The sequence below is a fragment of the Thamnophis elegans genome, chromosome 2, assembly GCF_009769535.1.
Source record: "Thamnophis elegans isolate rThaEle1 chromosome 2, rThaEle1.pri, whole genome shotgun sequence".
Classification (NCBI taxonomy): Eukaryota; Metazoa; Chordata; class Lepidosauria; order Squamata; family Colubridae; genus Thamnophis; species Thamnophis elegans.
Genome location: NC_045542.1, coordinates 99,394,928 through 99,417,264, shown reverse-complemented (window position 1 = coordinate 99,417,264; position 22,337 = coordinate 99,394,928). Strand labels below are relative to the sequence as shown.

At 39.2% G+C, this 22,337-nt stretch overlaps 1 protein-coding gene across 2 annotated transcripts; it reads right to left on the bottom strand.

Annotated features, from left to right (window-relative positions):
* Positions 1–552: 552 nt before the first annotated feature.
* Positions 553–21,191, bottom strand: FAM53C (family with sequence similarity 53 member C). 2 transcript variants are annotated; one of them, XM_032210647.1, is made up of 5 exons: positions 20,941–21,191; positions 14,587–14,814; positions 9,338–9,395; positions 4,360–5,087; positions 553–1,373 (listed from the first exon to the last, which is right to left on the bottom strand). In XM_032210647.1, exons 2-5 carry the CDS (start codon positions 14,662–14,664, stop codon positions 1,104–1,106), a joined length of 1,134 nt encoding a protein of 377 aa, XP_032066538.1. In that variant the 5' UTR covers positions 14,665–14,814; positions 20,941–21,191; the 3' UTR covers positions 553–1,103. The 2 variants fall into 2 exon arrangements, with proteins under 2 accessions (XP_032066538.1, XP_032066537.1); XM_032210646.1 differs by lacking the exons at positions 14,587–14,814; positions 20,941–21,191 and adding an exon at positions 10,322–11,692 and having other exon boundaries at positions 685–1,373.
* Between the last annotated feature and the right edge of the window lie 1,146 nt (positions 21,192–22,337).

The window sequence follows — 22,337 nt, the reverse complement described above, 5'->3', positions numbered from 1 at the left end:
GCGGATTCCGTGGGAAATGATCAGCGATAGCTGGTGATGTCAGCACAAATATCAGCTGTACCTGCTTTTCTTTCCCTCCTTTAATTTTACCTTGGCTAAGAATCCGGTGTTTTTTTTTATTTTTGTGGGTGATTAAAAGCTATAGAAGGTTGAAAAATATTAATAGGGGTTTATAGAGCTGTGCCAAATAAGGGGGAAATTTGAATTTACTGGATTTATGCATAGTAATCTTGTAACAGCATAAGTGGTTCCCCCGCTCTAATTAAATAAAATGTATAATATACATTTCATGCAGAAGAGTGTATTAAAACAACATTTTTGTCTTCGTTCCTTTTCTTTCAACAATGAAACACCTGTGAGATAACATACAGCAACATTCAAAAACTTCTCATGTACATTTTTGTATGTCTGGTAAACAGGAAAATGTTAATTCTTTTCAATGGAATAAAATAAAGCTTTATAGTCAGACAACAGGATGAATTCAAAAGCAAAGGGCAAAATGCTTTTGGAAAAATTCTTCATAGAGAAAAACAAATGTCTATGCAATGTTGAGTTTAATTTTGCTGCTTTCCTGTTTTTTCCTATATTAGGCTGTAGATTAGAATTCTAAAATGACAAGTAATGTGGATGAAGATTCATCCAGTAAAAACACTCAACAGGATTGTAACATTTTCAAATTACCGTATCACTGTATTTTTAATTTTAAAAAAGCAATCAATTGTATTGTTATGCTTATATGTAGGACTTTATTAAGTAGATATCATATTTTCTTTCTTTTAAATAAAGGTCTCTGAGTGTTGTGATCTGGGACAGACCAAAAGGCTTGCCAATAAAAGCAAATTTGTCAAATTGCTGGCAAGGTTTTCTTCCTGTCTCCTTATGTTTGACAGGCTTCATCATCCCATCTTAGAGACATACAACTCCCTTTAGTAATTTCTTTTTATTTTCTCTTTTAATACAAAAGAAACAAGCAGACAAAACCCCGTTATCCTACCGCCACTTTCCCTTCTACCCCCCACCCCGCTCCCCCACCCTCATCCAGGAGTGCAGCCTCCCTTCTCGGCTGACTCCAAAGTCAGTTTTTCAAGGAGACATCCAAAATGCTAGTTCTCTTCAATCAAAGTTAGATCCAGATCACTAAAGTCTGGTTGGAAGAGTGTCCTTTTGCTTGCTAAATTCCAATTTATTTGTCTTGCTGCTTGTACTGCTGCTTCTTCTTCATCATCCTCTTCACTTTCACTGAGCACCTGGATACAATTATTAATGGGACTGCAAGGAGCTGAGGGCGATTGTGGGCTGCAAGTCAAGAGCCATGATGGATAGCCACCTTCCTCAGATCTGTCTAACTGACAGACTTCCCCTGCAAATGGTTTCTGTCAAAAAAAAATAAAGAAATGTATATTTCAACACATTTATCTTGTGTTCTAATGTCAACTTGTAGGCATACACATGGTCAGGTGAATTAGAACACTAGTATGACTTACTATAGTGATTGCTCAGCTCCATAAATTAAATGTCATTATCAAAATTGCATTATTATATAAAAAGCTGCTATTGTGACTAAATACCAGAGACATTTTAAGTGTTCCACTTGCTGGGATACAGACATAAATGTTTTTGAACATTTTGAACTGCTTTTATTAACAAACCAAACCTGCCAAGTATGGCAAATAGTGCTCCTATACTTTCTGAAACATTCTAGATGCACATAATATAATTGTTCTATTGACATCTCTTCTACTACTGGGCTATCTTTATTATTTTATAATAATTTTATTTATGGTCTCTCCAATCGCTGGCTATAGATTGCATAACGAATAATCCTTGGTTAACAACCACTTGTTCAAAGTTATTATGGCAATGAATGAGTGGTACTTACGATCAGTCCCTGAAGTTCCATTTTTCCCAGTAGCCATGCAGTCACATGATCACCACTTCTGACCTTCCTTGTCGGCTTCGCACAACCAAAATCAATGGGGAAGTCAGCAGGAATGACTTCTGCTGCTTTCTCCCAATTCTGCAACACCCACTCACACCTAGCGACACTTGGGCTGAGCTGCAGCAACCACCTATGTATTCTGCCCTCTAGAGCACTGATTCCACCCCATGTCCAGCCATGCCTACTTTGGGCTGCAGCAGCCACCTATGTTCTATCCAGAGCACTCACCCATCCATCCATCCGCCGTTTGCAAGCCACCTGGGATTTGTAGGGATTTTTGTCAACTTCCCCACTTACTTTGCTTGTTGGAAGCTGGCAGAAAGCAGTGAGGAGGTCCTGACTTAACAGCAATAGACGTTGCTAAACAACATGGTCCTGCAACATTCCACTGTACAACCACATCACTTCGTGACAAATTCCAGTTCAATTACCATTGATTAAAAGAGGACCCACCTCATTTTTCCATTAAGGATCATTGGGTAATTTTTGCCAAACCCAGGACCTAGAGTGCATTGCTTTGCTCTAAGTGTGAAGAACACTGTAGGCTGTCTTCAGCTACTTCGGTTCTAATTCTTCCTGCTCATGAATGGTTTCAAATAACCATTGGCTCTTCTAACAATAAATTAATATCCTGATAATACAGGATACAGACAAAATTATTTCATTGATATTACCTAGTTCAGTGATGGCGAACCTTTTTGGCACCGAGTGCCCAAACCAGAATGCGCGTGCACACCTGGAAATTCAAAGACTAGGGGCTCCAGGATATGCAAAGATCAGCTGGGTGACAAGCATGTGCATGCCGGATAAACCAGAAGAGCAGCTGGCAATGGTGCGTGTGGCCACAGATAGGGCTCTGCATGCCACCTCTGAGACACGTGCCATAGGTTCACCATTCACAGACCTAGTTTGTATGAAAACAACCAAGCTCAAGTGAGCACTGAGGACTCCTCAAAATTATTTCAATATAACTGCCAATGCAAGTCTCCTCTTTGGAAGGATCTATGTGTTATATAAGATCTGGTCTGCCATTTCTAATAAATATACATGGAGCGAAATCCTCAATTTACAACAAGAGAGACCAATAAATTAGTTAAGTGGTCCAATCATTAAGTGAGGCATCACATGATGGAACACGGTTTTATCCTTTTTTACCCTGATATCACATGACTGCAACTTGTGACCTTTCCTGTCGGCTTCTGATTGATTGGTTGGGAAGGTCGCAAGTGGCAAGTGACTGCAGGATGTTGCTACAGTTGTAAAAGTGTGATGGTTGCCAAATGGCCAACTCATGGTTACATGACGAGAGGGATGCTGCAGCAGTCATAACTGCAGGGACCAGTCATAAGTCATTTTTTTCAGCGCTGTAAGAACTTCAAATGGTCATTAAACGAATTGTTGTAAGGTGATGAATTTTGTGGGTGTCGTATACAGGTAGTCCTCAACTTACAACCTGGTTGCTTAGTGATCTTCAAAGTTACAATGGCCTCCCAAAACCTTTTTATGATTTAGATTTGAAGATAGCCTGGCTCCTTCCCATGGTCACATTTTGGGCTTGGCAACTGGCCCACGTGTACAGCCATTTGCAGCATCCCATGGTCAAACACTGCAATTTAGTGTTTTTTTGCTGGAAACCAGCATTTCTGGGTTTCAGCCAAGAACACCCACTGCAGACAAATGAGTTTGCTTAACCACCGTGGATTCACTTAATATCCATGGGGATTCACTTAACCACTGTAAAAAATATTGTAAAATTGGGTAGGTCATGTGATGACCCAATTAATGACTAGCACAACTTGCAATATTTGCAGGCTCAATTACAGTTATAAATTGAGGACTAACTGTAGATAATCCCCAAAGTTTTCCATAGTGTATTGTACTCATTTATTGCTTAAAGGTAAAGGTTCCCCCGCAAATACATGCTAGTCATTTCTGTCTCTAAGGGCGGTGTACATCTCCGTTTCTAAGCCAAAGAGCCAGCGCTGTCTGAGGACTTCTCTGTGGTCATGTGGCTGGCATGACTAAATACTGAAGGCGCACAAAGCGCTGTTACCTTCCCACCAAAGTGATCCTTATTTTTCTACTTGCATTTTTTAAGGGCCTTCGAACTGCTAGGTTGGCAGAAGCTGGGACAAGTAACGGGAGCTCACTCCGTTATGCAGCGCTAGGGATTCAAACAGCTGAACTATCAATCTTCTGATCGACAAGCTCAGTGTCTTAACCACTGAGCCACCGCGTCTCTCATTTATTGCTTAGCACCATATAAGTGTTAAATATAATCTACATGGAAAAATCCCATTTTATTTCAGTAGTTTTTTCAGTTTTTTTACTTCCCTTTCACTTCACCTTTTCACTGATTGTAGAGGGAGGTTTCGATCAATATGGCTCCAAAGCCAAGTAAAAGATGCTTCCTTTCTTACCTGATTCATCTTGTAGAAATCAAGTGAGGGCCTATGCCACCTCACATCCTCTTCATGGCGCCGCTTGAGACCACATTTCCTGGTGTCCAAGTCACAAGGCTGTGAGCGGCTGCGAGGGAGGCTGTGCTGGTGCCGAAGGAGCTCTGGTGTGGAAGTGGTAGAGCTCTGGGGGGATGGCAAGAATCTGACCGGTGACAGAGAGAAACGGCGTTGCAGAGGGTAGGGCTGCAAAGTCTCTCCAGTCTCCCATGGTACACTTGCTGGCGATTCTCGAGACAGAGCCAGACTGAAAAATGGTGGGCTCCTGCCACCAACAGCACCATCTTGAACACACTGATAAGAGGCACTGGGGACTGGATTGAAGCAAAGTCTGTTGGCTTCCTGAACCAGGTTCTTGGATTGTACTGCTAAAGTGTCCACTCCACTGGCCTCCCGACGTTTGATATGTGTCCACACTTTGGAGCCCAGGGGCCTCCAGACAGCTTGCCAGCGGGAAAGGTCTTCGGGCACTGAGAGTGAACGACAGTGTCTTTTGGTAGGGGGCACAGAAACTTTTTCTGAAACTAAAGAGTTGGTGGCCAGTGCTTGGGATGCAAGATTGTTCAGAGGGCTGTTTTCTGGGCTGCACGTTGTCAAGGGAAGGCTTAGGCTGGACGGTTGGTAAGGAACCGTATTGTCTTGGAGATGGATCTTTGGACAGGGAGCTAGGTCCCTCCATGAAGTCCCCTCTGTAAAGAATAAAACAAGACAGGAAATTTAAGTCAAGAGGCGCAACTGTCATCCAGATCAACTTAGTTAAATATTCTATGACCATGATGGCAAACCTATGGCACATGTGCCAGAGGTGGCACGCAGAGCCCCCTCTGTGGGCACATGCACCGTTGCCAGCTGCTCTTCTGGTTTCCATGACACACATGCGCACTGGCCAGCTGGTCTTTGCGGGCACCGGAAAACAGCTAGGAAAACAGCCTCAAAAACGGCATAAAACAGGCATGCGCGCAACGGCCAGCTGGTCTTCGGGTTTCCGGTGCTCTGGTGTGCGCACATACACGCACATGCAAGCCCATTCCAGTTTGGGCACTCGGTGCCGAAAAGGTTTGCCATCATTGTTCTACGACATGTGATTTAACAAAAAGATACTGGATTCCTCCCATGAAGTTGGAACACCTTCCAGCCTACTCCTTTAAACATTTTAAATATATATATTAACAACAACTGTTGAATAAAGATCTGCCCAGTTAGTATATTAATTCATAAATGATCGAAATTTAATAACTCTTATCTACCGCTATTAGAATTTTTAACTTAATTCTCCAGCCAAACAGTCACAATTTGTTCTTTCTAGACCATTAATTATGATAATAGTAGATAAATAAGAGGTTTCTGAATTAAAGATTTGATTATTTCTTACTACACTGGAAAGGGGATATTTATGAATCAAAGAAAGAATAATGCTTCTTGGAGAAAATAACATGTTCATAGAGAAGAGGCAGCATACAGAGAGAGGTTTACATTATCTATAACTAGTCAACACCTTTTCTATGGCCTGCAATCAGCTCTTCGGAGATTAAAATCTAGAAAAAGTTTCCTTAGGTCAATGGAAGACTTCAAAGAGTTTAAAAGCAGAGAGGACCTATGAAAAGCTACAAAGAACCAACATTGGATGGAACCATCGGGAGAGCTGGAACCTGGGTCTGGGAAGTATGGAAAACACTGAATAGACCTTGCACAGGTGTAACAAGATCCAGAGATACTCTGAACAAATGACACTATCTGGTGGCTTTTGCCCTTCGCGATTGTGGTGACATGCAGACAACAACACATGTTAACATTTGTGTCCTGATCACTGTACACTTGAGGATCTCATGACAGCACAACAGAATGCAATTCATGTTGCTAGCTTCTGGGCAGGATCTGTTTAACTTGCACATATTTTAATCTTGCATTTTACATTTTATGTCATATATTTTAAATTTTATGTCACATAGTATGCCTGATTTTAATTGTGATGTATCTGACATGAATAAACAAACATTATTGCTTTCCATTTATAGTTGGATGTAGTTAAAAGGGGGAAAATAGACACTATCACTTTTATTTCTTTCTACTGGGGAAACTAAAAGAGAGAGAGAACTGATTGAACAATGGAGAACACATTTTGGTTTATTTAAAAACTTCCTGTTTTCAAATGTTTAACATCCCTGAGGATATAGGGCTGTTTTCCATTGTTCTCTTCCATCTATATGGAGAAATACATCTAATGCAACTACTGGATTATAATACAGCTACTTCCTTCCTAGTCATATCTTTAGAAAAGAAAGGCAAAAAAAATACTATTTTAATTCTATTAAGATTCCTTTGCCCAACACCCTGTGTAACTGCAAAAACAGCCAGAATTACTTGTGAAAATCATCAAAGGGTTGAAGTACCAAGTTAAAAATATATCCAACTATGAAGTAAACACAAAGAAGAAACTCTTAAGAGTTACCTGTTTTTATATGCATGGCATTGGCTTTCTCAAAATAGCTAAAGATCAATACCGATTATTTGAGCCAAAAACTTCCACCCGCAAGTAACAATATCTGTGTTAGGTTTTGACATGCAATTTAGGGAACTAATCTACAGTGCAGCGATGGTGAACCTTTTTTGGCTTGCGTGCCATAAGCGGGGGGGAGCGCACGGGGGGTCGTGCGTGGGCGTGCAATGTGCAATCACCCCAGCACGCATGCGCACATGACAGGCACTCCCCATTTTGTGCACGCTTTTTTCGCCCTCCCCAGGATCCAGAGGCTTTATAGGAGCCTGGGGAGGGCAAAAACAGCCTCTCCCGGAGGCCCTCCAGAAGCTTCAGGAGCTTCCCTGAAGCCTTCGGAACGCATAAAGCGGCCCTACAGGCAAACCGGAAGTTCAGGAACGGACGTCCGGTTTGTTCATAGGGCCGAAGCCTCCGGAAGGCCCCTAAAGACTCCGGGGGGCTTAAACCGGCCCTACGAGCAAACCGGAAGTCCATTCCGAACTTCCGGTTTGCCCTTAGGGCCGGTTTTATAGCAATAGCAATTAGACTTATATACTGCTTCATAGGGCTTTCAGCCCTCTCTAAGCGGTTTACAGAGTCAGCATATCGCCCCCACAGTCTGGGTCCTCATTTCATGCACCTCGGAAGGATGGAAGGCTGTGTCAACCTTGAGCCGGTGAGATTAAAACCGCTGAACTGCAGATAACAGTTAGCTGAAGTGGCCTGCAGTACTGCACCTTAACCACTGCGCCCCCTGGCTTTATGTGCTCCGGAGGCTTCAAGGAAGCTCCTGAAGCCTTTGGAGGGCCTTCCGGGAGGGGGGGGGGAGGCTGTTTTTGCCCTCCCCAGGCTCCTATAAAGCCTCTGGAGCCTGGGGAGGGGAAAAAATGACTTTAAAAAAGGCTGAACTCAGCTGGCCAGCGCGCGCATGCATCGCGTGCCCTGACAAATGGCTCTGCGTGCCACTTGTGGCATGTGTGCCATAGGTTCGCCATCCCGGCTATAGTGTAAGGAACAGACACCAGGCACTGAACACCAGATAGATAGCAAAACACAAAAGTATGATTTTAGACAAGACAGAATGGAGAAGTCATTATCTGTAAGAACAACACAATGATAGCCATATTAAATAACCAATTTCAGCTTTAACCTAATAGTTAATATATAGTAGCATAAGCAATAGATATTACAGAACTAAGACGTATTCCTTTAGTTTTTCTTAATTTGAAAAGTAACTTTTTGTAGAAGAAATAAGATCCTTGAATTAGATTTAAATTGTGACAGGCCAGTAATAATCTATACAGTAAGTAAGTGAACAGATTTAAAGCCAAATTTTGTATTTTACAAATTTTCCAGAAACTCGCTAATGAGAAAAGTAAAAATTATAGCATTTATTACCATAAACAATACTTTCAGCCAATGCATTAAAACATTTATATAAAAAACTATCCCAATTCCAAATGTTTACAATATAATGGTGTTTTAAGGCAAACTGCTGTACAATATATGATAATAATTATATAATATAGTCACAAGATGATCAGAACAATTACAGGAATGATCCATTTTGAGGAAGCACATTTCTGTCTTGTTTAAAATGTGTCTAAAAGGAATTGGGCATGGGTTAGTGACTAAAAAATAAAAAAAATAAATCATACAGCAAATAAAAGATATTTTATTAGGGAGTGAATTTCAGGAATAAAGGTTGCTTTATTTTAAGGGCCATTTAGGAATCCTGAAATATATATACAGCTTAAAATATGACTTTATAACTAATATTATTCCAATATTATTTTTGTAATAAGAGTGGTAGCATATTAATTTTAAATTTTAGAATATGTGCTTTAATTTATTCACCTTGAATTTCTTACATTGCATGCTAAAATTGCTCTATTTATGTATTGAGGCTGTTACAGTATTGACTATTAAAGATTCTTTAAAATTATTCATCACAATAGGTTTTTACTTTTTTGCTAGAGCCAGTTTTTAGAAAGAGTTAACTATTATGTATATTATACATCCTAAAATTCTTACGTAAGAATACCATTGGAACTATTTATTCAAGTCTATACATTTACCATAGCTAATATGGATACTGCAACATAAAACTATTGAGAACTTCCAATACAAACATACAGAAATAAGAAACCTACAGTTTAAAACCGATTAAACTTTTAAAACTTTTCCCTCCTCTATAGATTGCCTGAAAATAGTAGTTCCTGTTATTGTTTAAACAGACTTCCAGCTTTTATCGTAGTGACCACTGATTAAAAAAGAACATTTGCTATTTTGACCAAATGTTCATTTAAGAAGGGTAACAATATCTCAAATATATAGCCTACACAGGGAGACCAGAAAGTAAGTTTATCTTGTTAATTATGTGCTTCATGTAGAAAACATAAGAAGAAAAAGAAGACAAGAGATGTAGGCACAAAGGGTAGAAGTCCAGCCAGAGATTCTTACCGGGCGCTATCTGGAAGGGGCTGCCACAGCTGGCCACATTTGCATGATCGGGCAAAGGCTAGGAAAGGAAACACAAAGAGTCACCATATCACAGCAAGGACCAGCACTTTATAAACATGTTTAGGTCTGCAATTCCCATCATTAAGCTTCTCGTAACAACCAAATTTCATTTATGAGACTCTAACAGCGTTCAAATATGACGCCTACTTCCCAATTCCTACAGCATTCTAAGTAGACAACGTTTAAGTTTTATCTCAAGGGAATCTTTCTAACATTTCAATTAAACTGAAAGCTGAGACAGTTGGGACAGACTAATCAATCAGAAACTATGATTTACTCAAGCTTGATCACTAGACTTCCATACCATGCTGTCAACCATAAACTGTTAACTAGGATGTTTGACAGAGTTTTCAAATTTCCCATTTATGCTTTGCCCATATTAGATTAAAATTTTTGATACTTTCCTACTTCACCCCACAAGAAACATGAAAGTGCCCGTGGAAAAAAAAACTTTTACATTTTATCCATGAAATTAATTTACTTGTTTAGTTGGGTTCCATTTTTCTTTGCTATAATTTTTTTCAATTTTTCAAAAGCTCTCTGAATCAATGACAATATATTGTTAATTATTTATCTGGACGAAAGCTCTATTGTTGAGAAAATGAGGTGGTTAAAATAGTTTTCTGAAATATGATTCACCAGATTATCTACATTCTAATATCTTCAAAAATCATTAACAAGGAGAAAATGTGTCTGATTGAATTTCATGTCAACATGAACATGGATTTCATGTTCAGAAAATTAGTGGAAAGGCCCATTTATGGCACCTTTATCCCTCCCCATCCTGTAATAGTTTGTTTCCAAATGCTGACAGATGAGCATGCAGCCATGTTACAGGGGTGTATTTTCTATTCCAGATCACTTGTTTTCTGTTGCATAGCTTCATCTACACAAAGAACATTACAAGAACAAACTTGATTGTACCTTTCCTGCAAAAGCTTCATTAGGCCACATCCCATTCTTGGAAGTCTACACCTCAGTGTTCAAACTTCTGGGTGGAAAAGATAAGGTCTGTTCCTGGCTGCACCTGCCGGGACTTTGTGCTGCTATAATGTATTAATTTCCAGGCACGTTCACCGTGGACTCGAGACCTAAAAAGAATCAGGAAGCACATGCTTCATATTCCACTGAATCACTCCCTTTTAATTTATATTTTGATACAGGAGCACATTGTCCTTGGTTTTCTCAAGTCAGGTCAGGTCAACTCTCCTTAGGTTACAAGGATAGTCTGTGGAGGGAATTTCTTTGTACAGCTGTTTCTGCCCCTATTAAGAAAAAAAAAGATGGAAAAAGTAGAGACCCAGAAATGCTTTACATTAAATAATTAGGATGACTGGAAATTAAGATAGAAGTCAGGCATACAAGCTTAAAATTGGTGGGAGAATAGGACGGCCTTTACCCTGGTTCATCTTATCCTCCAGTTGCACTGCTGCTAGATCAGGAGACTCTGCTCACAGGTACTCATGCTTTAGCATTCTCTGTCTTGTTGCAACACACTGCACATGGGGCTATCTTTGGAAAGCATTCAGAAGCTTCAGTTGATCCATAATATACCAGCATGTGTAGCACTGCATGTACTGAAGTTTGCCCATGTAACTCCTCAGATGTATGAGCTGTATTAAGGTTCCCGGTATTCTTCCAGGTGCAATTCAAAGTGCTGGCTATCACCTTTAAAGCTCGATCTGGCACAAGGCCAGATCACAGGTGAGCCTGTCCGTTTCCATTCATTTGTGCCCATCTCACCAGATCTGGGAGGGTGAGCATATGCTGGATCCCTTTAGTGAAAGGATGTCAAACTCGTGTTGTGACAATGGCATCACGTGATGTATTGTGACTTCCCCCCCCTTCACTAAACCGGGCGTGGCCATGGCCAGTATATGATGCATCTGGCCCATGGGCCATGAGTTTGACAGCTCTGTTTTAGTAAAATAGGGTCATTATGCAGACATGAGGGACATTTCTTTTCTGTTGCCATGTCTGCCCAGTGGAAAATCTTCCCCTTGGAAATCAGGATGGCACTGACCCTACTGGCCTTAAGGAAAGCTGTAACAAAACTAGTTTTTCTCATATAAGCATTAAGACTAAGTTGTTAATGGAGTTCGATGTTAGTGAATTTGTTATTAAGGATTAATACCTTCATAGTCTGCGTATTATATTTCACTGCTTTTTTGCATTTGTATTTATACTGTTTTTATTGTTTAGCACTGTGAAGTGTCCAGAGTTACAATACAATAGCAGAGTTGGAAGGGACCTTGGATGTCTTCTAGTCCTACCCCCTGCCCAGGCAGGAAACCCTATACCATTTGAGACAAATGGCTATCCAACATCTTAAAGACTTCCAGTGTTGGGGCATTCACAACTTCTGGAGGCAAGCTGTTCCACTGATTAATTGCTCTAACTGTCAAGAAATTTCTCCTCAGTTCTAAGTTGCTTCTCTCCTTGATTAGTTTCCACCCATGGCTTCTTGTTCTACACTCAGGTGCCTTGGAGAATAGTTTGACTCCCTCTTCTTTGTGGCAACCCCTGAGATATTGGAACACTGTTATCATGTCTCCCAGTGTCCTTCTTTTCATTAAACTAGACATACCCAGTTCCTGCAACCGTTCTTCATATGTTTTAGTCTCCAGTCCCCTAATTATCTTTGTTGCTCTTCTCTGCACTCTTTCTAGAGTCTCCACATCTTTTCTACATCGTGATGACCAAAGAGTTATTTGTTTAAGATCAGTGATCATATAAAGTTTATGAAAAAACAACCCTTAGAAAACAAGCAATTTCATATAAACTGAGTTTCTATATTTCTGCCATAAAGGCTGCATTTAGAAGCCTCTAGACATTTAGCATGGAATGGTTCTGACACCAATTCTTGTCAATGTACATGTGCAGCAGGGGTCGGTTCTGGCAGAGACTACTGCTGGTTCACTCAGGGACGCACCACACGTGTGCACTTGCACAGTACAACTAAAATTTATCTGTGCATACATAGAAACAAAAAACAAGATGGCAGCACCTATGGCGCCGCCGATAGAACTGGTTCGGGGGTGTGGCAGGCCTAGATCGCTGCCGGTTCCATTGACCCAGGCCACCTAGCTACTTCTGGTTTGGCCAAACCACTCCAAACTGGTAGGAACCCACCACTGATGTGCAGTTATTATAACAAAATATTTGCTTAACGGTCATCCTATGGAAACAACACACTTGGTATTTATTCCCTCAAGTTGCAGAATATTGTAAGATGGGAACAGGCAAGTAGCACCATCAGAAGGTGATGGCAACAGTGGTAACAGCAAACAAAACCAGGTGGTGAGAAAGGCCTGAAATAAACACAAGTTCTTCTAATTTTTCTAATTTATTCTATCATGTCATCTTAATTTTGTGAGAAGAGAATATGATAATACAAGCTGCTGCAACAAACTAAACTCCTAATACTTACCACAGGCTTATTATGTGATCCAAGTAAACAAATTTATACTTATCTGAAATTTTCCTTCTGCAAACTCCATAATTTCAAGAACTCTGTTACCAGTTCACAGAATATCTCGTATCCTTACTATTCTTTAATAAAATTCAGACTGCTTTCCCCATAAATGCAATATAATTGTTATGCTAAATCAAGACAGAGAAGCATGTGGTTCAGAACTTATTTTAGCAGTGACCAGCCAGAAGGCAAACAAATGTAAGTAGAATATATTAGCAAAATTCTTCCATCTGTTGTGACTACAGCTACCTATAGCCCATAATTTATGCACTAGGTATAATCATGCAGAATTAAATTCCATACATTAATCACATCTATACATAAAATAGCCTTTCTGTTCTTAATCAGGCTATCAATGATATTTTTCTAGAGGAAGGGAATCTATTATCCACCACTATGAAATTTAATCCCAATTGACACTAGTAGTTTGATAAATATACAAATATATGGGCTGGGTAGATCAGGGAAGAGCCTAATGATGTTTCTATTGATTTTTTAATATTAAAAACTAGTTGTTCCATAATCTCAAAAGTAAACTAGCCTAAGTAAGTGTCTAGGAGATCAAAAACTGCTTCAGGTCTACTCAATTTTATTCTTTCAGCAAGAAAATACCTTGTTGTTGAATGACAGGTTGCTAATTGCTCTTTTTTTGAGCTACCTGTTGCCCATCTCAGCTTTATGTGTATTTTAAAAAACCACTTAGGCATACAGGTTACAGGTTCTCACCCATCTTTTCACCTATTTGCTTTTAAAAATGTTCTGCATCTCCTGATTATTCAGATGAGGTGTTGGATAAAGTAAGTATGAAAAATTTCACAGACACTGATACCAGCTCTCTCTAAATAATGGTCTCTTTAAAAATATCACAAATCTACTGCAAAGCCACTGGCAGTTTCTGAAGTTATTTTAGTTTTTTCAAGGTGCAGAAGTGAAGCACAGATTATCTGACAAACAAAACTAAAGTAGCGCTTCCAGAGAAGATGTAAATTGCATAATAAACACCATTCTGTCTCTACAGAATCTAGCATACTATCGGTACTGGTTTCTTACAGGAAATCTTCATTTAGCGACCACAGTTAAGATGGCAACTTGGTTTAGTCTTATGACCACATCAAAAATATAAAAAAATAAAATACAGGATATAAGCCCAGGGTAAAATAGGTAAAAGGAAAATACAGTAATAAAACATGTGTGTTGAACATTGCTAAATGAAACCATGACTATGCTTATGATATTACTCTAGGTCTTCTTTGTTTTCCAGACCTGTGAAGGTCAGAAATGGGAAAATTGGTCATAAAGTTACTTTTTCATTTACCACTATAACTGCAAACAGACACTAAACGACAGTCATTAAAGAAGGATTAACTGTTATTTAACATAAATAAGCTGCCCAGAGTTGCTTCAACAATGAGATAATGCTGCATATAATTTAATAAACATAAAAGAACAGAACTTTTTTTAGCTCATACAATAGGCTTGCACTAGACTGATAAAAATATATATCTATTTGAACTGCAAACTTATACCCTACAGCGGTTTGTTAACTTCTCCTCAGTTTTAAAACAATTTACCCCATAACATGGGCAGGAAGCTGTTCAAGATGAAGAGTTCAAAATCTCCTGATCCTGGCATCTGTGGTACATTGATGTTAGTACAATATTGTTAATATATTAGCAATATAATATATATATATTATAAAGAGAAGAAATCATACCAGGTTGATGCTGAATGATATGCATTTCAATTTCTCCAAGCTCTGCTTTTGTAGCTGCTCAGTTATCAGTGTGATCATGGCTTCTTAGGAAGGCCTGGCATTTTCTTGAGACTCCAGCACTTGCCAGCCTTCTGCCTTCCTCAGCAAGTCCAGCTGCGTTTAATCATCATCAGTTACCATATATGCTCATTCACAATCTAGCCAAATTCCATGTCATTCTCCTGACCCCTGCAGGAAACAGACATATTAATGCATCCTACTTGTTCAAGTCTGATCTGTTCCTTAAAACCTAAATGTGCACATTATTTTCTTCCTTGTATAATCCCTATCTGCAACAGGCAGGGAGAAAGCAAAGTCTGACAAGCAAATCAGATTGGCAAAACAGTATGATTTCTTTCTTTTACTAAAAAAATCAAGTTTTGGGTGGGTGGGTGTTCCGTGTATGTGTATCCTGTCCAAAGAAGTCCCAGGGCATAAACTACCAGTCAACCAGAAGCATCCACGAGTCTCTTGTCCTCTTAAGCAGGACTCAACATGTTGTAGTTTCAGTGATGAATGAGGCTACCTTTTTGCAGAAACACAAAATCTTTTGACTGTGGTTTCTGAAAACTTACAGTACCATAATTTATCACTCAAAATAAAAGTCTTAAATACCATATTTTTGGAGTATAAGATATACCTGAGTATAAGATGCACCAAGAGTTTGAAGAGGCAAATTTTTTTAAAAAAATTTGCACTCTGCAAACCTCCCAAAAATGCCCCATTTTTTTCACAAAAACAGGTCCATTTTTTTTAAAAAAAGGGTATGAATAGCCTTTAGGAGGCTAGTAGAGTGCTCCTGGGGGCTGGGGGGGAGAGAAATTGAGAGCAAAAATTGACCAGTTTTTCACTCATTTCTACCCCCTCCAGCATCCAGGATACATACCACATGGTCCCGGTAAATATTCAATTACTATAGATAGAAGTGATTGGCACAGTCATCAATGAGTTTCTTGCTATCTGGGAATTTGAATGGCCTGTCTGCCTAAAATCACCCATCATTTCTTTTTTTAATTTCATTCTTTTTTTAAAAATGTTTCAACAGACTCACTTCCAAAGTTCCAATGCCTCATTTTGTGGCATTGTACCACAATGTACACATTTGTACACAAAATGTACAAATCTAAGACACTAGATTATCTTTTCTTATTTCAGTATTGATACCTCACCCCAATGAACTAGGTACAGTTAATAAAAATAATTAAAACAACTGTTAACTCCATAAAATTCAAAATATTCTAACAGTTCTAGTTAAAAGTAGTGAACATTGAATGGAAATTAAAAATAAAAATAGTAAAAACCAGCTATTAGAAATAAGGCAGTCAAATGATCATTAGCTCCTCCTCAAATGCTCACTGAAATAAAATTCTCTTTACCATCTTCCTTAAAATAGATATTGCGGGGGTGGTCAGGGCTTCTGGGGACAAACTAATTGTAATCGGGCAGACAATAAGAAGACCTGTCTCCAGGCTCCCACCCCCTCACTCCTAATGAAGAAAGGATCCAAAGCACCCTTTCTCAGCTTAAAGATACTGTAAAAGCAGATTCTGTTTGGAGGAGACATTCCTTAAGATACAGGGGCCAAAATCCATGGGACTTTATAGTTTAATACCAAAATATTGAACTGTACCCAGAAACCTAGTGGCAATCAAAGCAAGCTTGCAAAATAAATATCCCATGCTAAAACAGCTCTGATTTGTTAGCAAGTGAGCAGATCAGCAAGTGAGTAGCTTCCAAGTAGTATTCAAAAGCAATAAACTAGCCTTCAGGTTCTAAGAGCGGGAGTTACTGTAACCAATTTTTGTGCTCCAAAAAAGGCTGCAACTGGAATAGCAGCTGTGGGTGACCAAAAGACAATTTCTACTTGCTAATCAACCAGGGACCATGCGTCCAGGAGAACCTCAAGATTTGTTCCTTCAGGGATAGACTCTCAAGTCTCCAACCACAGGAATCTGACCAAGGTGAAGGACTGATCACAATATCTTCTAGTTCAGGGGTGTCAAACTCATGTCGCCACAGCAGTATCAAGTGACATATCAGGACTTTTTTTCCCTTCGCTAAAATGGGTGTGGGCGTGGCCAGCATGTGACGCATCCGGCCCAGCGGCTGGGAGTTTTACAATCTTGCTCTAGCTCATACTTCACCTATCCTGAGGTAAACATTTCTTCCACATGAGTCACGCCAAAAAAAGTGACAAGCCTATGGTTGCAACAGAAGCTATTAATTCTTGATCCCATCCAGATCACATGTCCAGGGCATGCAAACTGGAGTCCACCAGCTACCTCCGGTGGGGAAGAATCTAATACCAGTCTTTTAACTTTAGGAGGAGGACAGGATGCCAGCAGTATACCTAATTTATCCCATAACTCAACTTCCAAGAATATCATTTGTGGGGCAGGACATTTGGCGACAACCAGGATCTCCTGTAAGATCATCACCACCATCAACCCCCTGAGCCTTGGAGCCATAGTTACAGAAGCATTCAAAGTGAGGACAAATCTTAGACAGAATTACATATCCTTATTTGCCCAATTAGAATCATTATCATGCCAAATCTAAACATTTATCTACCTCTTAATGTGGAATGTGGTTTTATTATACTGGCTTCTGGTATTCACGAACTGTGGCCTTAGACCAGGTTGTTAAGTAATCTGTTCTCCGATATCCATAGGTGAGTTGAAAAATAGATTGGCACCTAAAGGCCAATCCCATCTCCTCCTAAAAGGAGCTGTGGTGCTGCAGTGGTTAGAATGCAGTACTGAAGGCTACTTCTGCTAGCTGCCAGCAGTTCCAGTCTCACCAAGGTCAAGGTTGATTCACCCTTCCATCCTTTCAAGATTGGTAAAATGAGGACCCAGATTGTTGGGGGCAACATGTTGACTGTGTAAACCGCTTTGAGAGGGCTGTAAAGCACTGTAACTGCTATTGCTATAACTTCCTGCTCAAAGCATACCTTCCTCTGCAATCACAGTGGTAATTTGCCCTTGCTCTTAACATTCCACCCTTAAGATCTCAAACCTGCCCCCAACATATTTCCCATATATATAGTTAGCTGTCCAGAATTACTTTATATGGGTAGCTACATAATCCAATAAATAAAGACCTTCTTAAATATATTACGGCAAAACATACAGTGCTTCATGATAAGGAAACCAAACTAATTACAGTATGCAAAAACATGAACAATCCCATAGTCCATGTTACTGTTTCTTATCAGCATTGCTCAGCATTCAATAAATTGGATTATAAATTACAGTCAACTATTTAATATTGCCACCTTTACCCCCGTTTGAGATTCCTATCTTCATTTGCACAACTAATCTCTCGTATTTTACTAAATTATTTACTTCAATTTTCAACCTACTTTATATATATATATATATATATATATATATATATATATATATATATATATATATATATATACATTTGTTAATTTACAATTTTGTTTTGTACATGTTAATGAAAATTAACAGTTCTATTTGTTTATCAACATAAACTTTGTTATGTATTTTTTTAAAGTGAGAAAACAATTTTTAAACTGTAGCAAAGAAAAAATTATTTGTTTCATTCATTCTTAGGAAAAGCAGATTAATGTTTAAACAATACTTTGAATTTTGCAAAGTTCAAATCCTCTGCACATTTTACCTATAAATAACACTGGTTAAATGTGTCTTATGTCTAAGTACATAGCAACAGGTTTTCATTGCAACCAATCTAGTCTTTGTAGTACAATCCAATACATATCAGCATACTTGCTGATTTTAATAAAGCTTACTTTTGAGGAAGAATAGTATCTAGCTCACAAATCATGCTGTCCTAACATCTTTAAGAATAATATGTTGATTAAACCACAATCAGCTATTTGTACCTAGCTATAAACTATAATTCACAAATCATAATGGCTAGGTTTACACTGCATTTGAAGTAAAAAAAGTAAGTTTATGAGTTAATTTTTTAAACTCAGTCAACTATAACTATTCAAGAATTAGTATAACTCACTCATCATTTAATCACAAGTGACTATATTTCAGATTAAAATAGTTGGCAGCCTAACATCTACTTAAAGAAATTAGAAAAAACAGGAAAGATGTAATTATTTTTTTTCTGAAACCATGCTTTCATTATTTTTTTGTTTCATTTCTTAATTATTTTTAGTATCTTTTAACTTCTATAATATCCTTTCTGCTCAACTATTAATAATAAAAGTGATACAAAAAAACTTTTTGCTATCATGGGGGAAGGGGCTCCGTATATTTAGTAGTCTTATCATTTAAAAGTAAATAATGACTGCATATCTCAATGATAGAGAAAATATAGAATTCTAAAGACAAAAAATACTGTACAAAGGAGAAACGGCTTTTATTAGAAATCTAGTACTAATTTAAGTAGATTTGCTCACATTCAGTCTCTCCATCTTCCTCTTCTTACCGCCCGGTTTTATTCTCTTCTTCATTGCTTGCTTTAAATGTTAAGATCTTTTAGGTTGGACACCTACCCCCCTTGTTTATATTTGCTTTTGAAATTCATGGAGGTGGAATATACTAATGATGCTAAATAAGTAGAAACAATAAAAATGCATATTTAAAAATGTTAGACTCATTAAGAATTAAGAGGGCTATCTAAAAAAACCTTTTTATCCTACATTTTAAAGAGATACCTACAACAGTTCAGTTACTATTACAAATTAACTGCAATTGTAAATTGAGGCTTTGTTCACACAACATGCAAGCCCATAATTAACCCAGCTGTCTGGGTACATAGTGCACGCTAACCAATAAATTAAATATACAGTACTGGCTGGGTTTGCACAATGCAGAGTGTGTCACACACTTTATTTTACCCTGGCAAGTTATGCAAAACCAGGCTTATTTTGGAGCAAATTAATTTATGTTAATGAACTTGTTCCTCTACATTTCTACATTTTCCATTTTACTTAACAGAAATAGCTATTAAAATCAACATTACATTTATCATACATAGGGGTTTATTAAATTTCCTCAACTTTTTCTGGGCTAAATGTGTCTTAGATGCCAACCTAGACGATTTATATTAGCTGTATTTTAAATTTAATCAAGAATTGTAATCCTGATTCATTTAGCAGTTAACAGAATATACTAGATTTGCATCTGAAAGAAGTTCAGACCTCTGCACAGTCAGGGAGCCTACTGGGTGGCCTTGAATAAGTCAGTATCTTTCCAGTTAACTATTAGGACTATTGTGAGAACCAGCTAAAACATGTACTATAATCTTCCACAGACCTCAAGTAAATAATGTAAAAGAAGTGTGGAAGAATAAATAGAATTTCAATCTTGTATTATCTGGAAAACACCTCCTGATTATTCTTCACGACTGTTAGCCAAAATTATTCTTTTGCTTCATTTCCTGTTCTGCAATTATACACTGCATCTTCCTGTACTCCTCCTTATTTTAATAGCTTCAGGTCATGGGCCTTTAAAGGCTCCAGATAAATGAAGCCATTTTACTTGATGCCTTTTAACATTAAAGCCGAGCACGCCAACCTCTTAAAAGTGCAGTTGGTTTTCTTTTGCAGTTGGTTTCTCATCCCTGCCCCTGTAATTTGATTTCATTCAGTTCCTTCAATTACATAATTACCTACTTAGTAAGCACAAATCAAGAGGTAGGCCTTAAGCAACCTCTGGGTTCCCCCTGCTACAAGGCACACACTAGTAAGACTCCACGCCAAGGCTGTATCAGAAGCAATGTATGTGATTCGACTGCTTTTAAGAATGGGTCCCATCAACCTAGTTTTAGAAATGCATCCACAGGGGACGCAGTCTCTTAACAAAGCAGGCCCTGTTCCACCCTCTTCTGGAGGAGCCAATCACCTCCTCCCCACTTCTCCACCGAGGACCTCCATTCCACCCCCAAATTCCCATACAGATTCACCCACTTAACGACAACAGCCACCTCCTTGCCCGAAATCCCCACCTTGCTTCTCTCTCTCTCTCTCCATCAACCCCCCCCCACTTCCCGCATAAAAACAAAACCACCCCGACTTCCCCTTTTTTTAATGACATGTCCACAAGCCCCCATCTCTCACAAAGACCATCCCACCTTATCCTGCTGCTTTACCCCCATCACGCCCAGTGCGCCCCCCTCCCCATGTTACCCACTCAAGCTCTGCAGCCCCTTCGGCACGTACCGAACACCCGATCCCTCCCCCCGCCCCACGCCTGTTGGAGGGGGGGGCAGCTCCAACACCTCGCGGCGGCTCAGCCAGAGAAGTAGTGCGCCCCAATAGTCTCACGCACACCCCCCCCACTCCCTATTCTAAACACCGCTGGAACCAACCATCTGACTGAAGGGAGATTGCCTCCTCGACTCTCAAGCACTGGCACCCGCTGCCGGCCGGCCCTCTCCGTCTTCCAGCTGCCGCCCCCACCCGGCGGCCCGGGCTCCCAGCCCCCCGCCAGGAGCCTCCGCTCCCCTTTCGGTCGGGAGTGGATCGACCTGCTTGGGCCGAACCAACCACACAACAGTGGGGGGGTGTCAAATGTATCAGGGGCAATCGAGAAGGCAGTTTCAGAAACAAGACTCGCGCATCCGTCTGGAGCTAACACACGCCTCCCTCCGGCTACGAAAAGATTTCATCTTTTACGAGGCACGCTCTCGAGCCCACAAGTACCCCCCCCCTCCCATGGACCGTACCACGTAGCAAAGTATGACGGGATACGTAGTACACAGTGTGGTGGGTTTTGTTTTTTTTACTAGGATGGACAACCTTTGGATGACGGGGGTGCAATTCGTTCTTCGGATTTCTTGCGAGCCACAGGCATGGTTGAAATTCTGAGATTGCTCAGCTTTATTAAATGCATAACCTTTCCGAATTCGTGTTTTATGGTAAAATTATATCTAAAATATAGCACTCACGAGCATGTGAAGAGTACTTTGCTTTCTACCAGACATCTGCCTAATTCCTATCTGAAATTGCACAACAGCCAGCTGAGACTATTATTCTTGAACGCTGACCCTTCCATTAAGAAAAAAAGTATCTCCAGATCTACTTATAAAAAGCATAAATAAACAGCTATTACCCTGATTGGAACAAAGTCTGACAGATTATAGGAGTGTAATGAATAATTAGAGTGTACTCCAACATTTAAGTTTCAGTAAAGGAAATATTTACTTTCAGAAGAGTACATAACTTGTATTAGCAGATGCTTACTTATGGTTAACATATCCCAATCAATGGGTTCTACTACCCACCTTCTAAACACATGGGCTGAGTTTGCAGATGTATAAAGCTAAAATGTGGTGAGCTAATTTCTAGTTCTATGTATCATATGAATATAGTTCTAGAATTACAACTTAATACTGTCATCATGTCTAAAGATTGACAAAGTGGCTGTATTCACTGCTACTGTAATAATGTGATTTTGGTTAGAGTTATGTGAACCCACTTATTATGCTTTAACTTGCATATACCAGGTCACTGTAGTTCATTAAAAAATAAGAGATTCTGCTCAGTACATTGTGTGAACCAGTCATGGTGTAAGACCAGGTTCCTATTTTTTTCCCTTAAAGCCATTTTAAATAACCAAATGGAATTCAATACTATAAACTCAGACAAAGATATTCCAATGATTCTGATGCTTGTTGCTGTCCACTACAGTTTCTAGAAGAAAGCTGTCTGAATATTCCTACATAAGGCACACTTATTCAAATTTAAAAGAAATGGAATAAAACAT

What these genes read in the sequence shown, in the direction of transcription:
- FAM53C (XM_032210647.1), bottom strand. Translation starts at nt 14,664, where the DNA reads ATGATCACACTGATAACTGAGCAGCTACAAAAGCAGAGCTTGGAGAAA. An exon ending in CCCCTTCCAGATAGCGCCCG is followed by an intron (nt 5,088 to 9,337) that starts GTAAGAATCTCT and finishes TATTCTTTACAG; the next exon opens with AGGGGACTTCATGGAGGGAC. An exon ending in ATTTCTACAAGATGAATCAG is followed by an intron (nt 1,374 to 4,359) that starts GTAAGAAAGGAA and finishes TTTTTTTGACAG; the next exon opens with AAACCATTTGCAGGGGAAGT.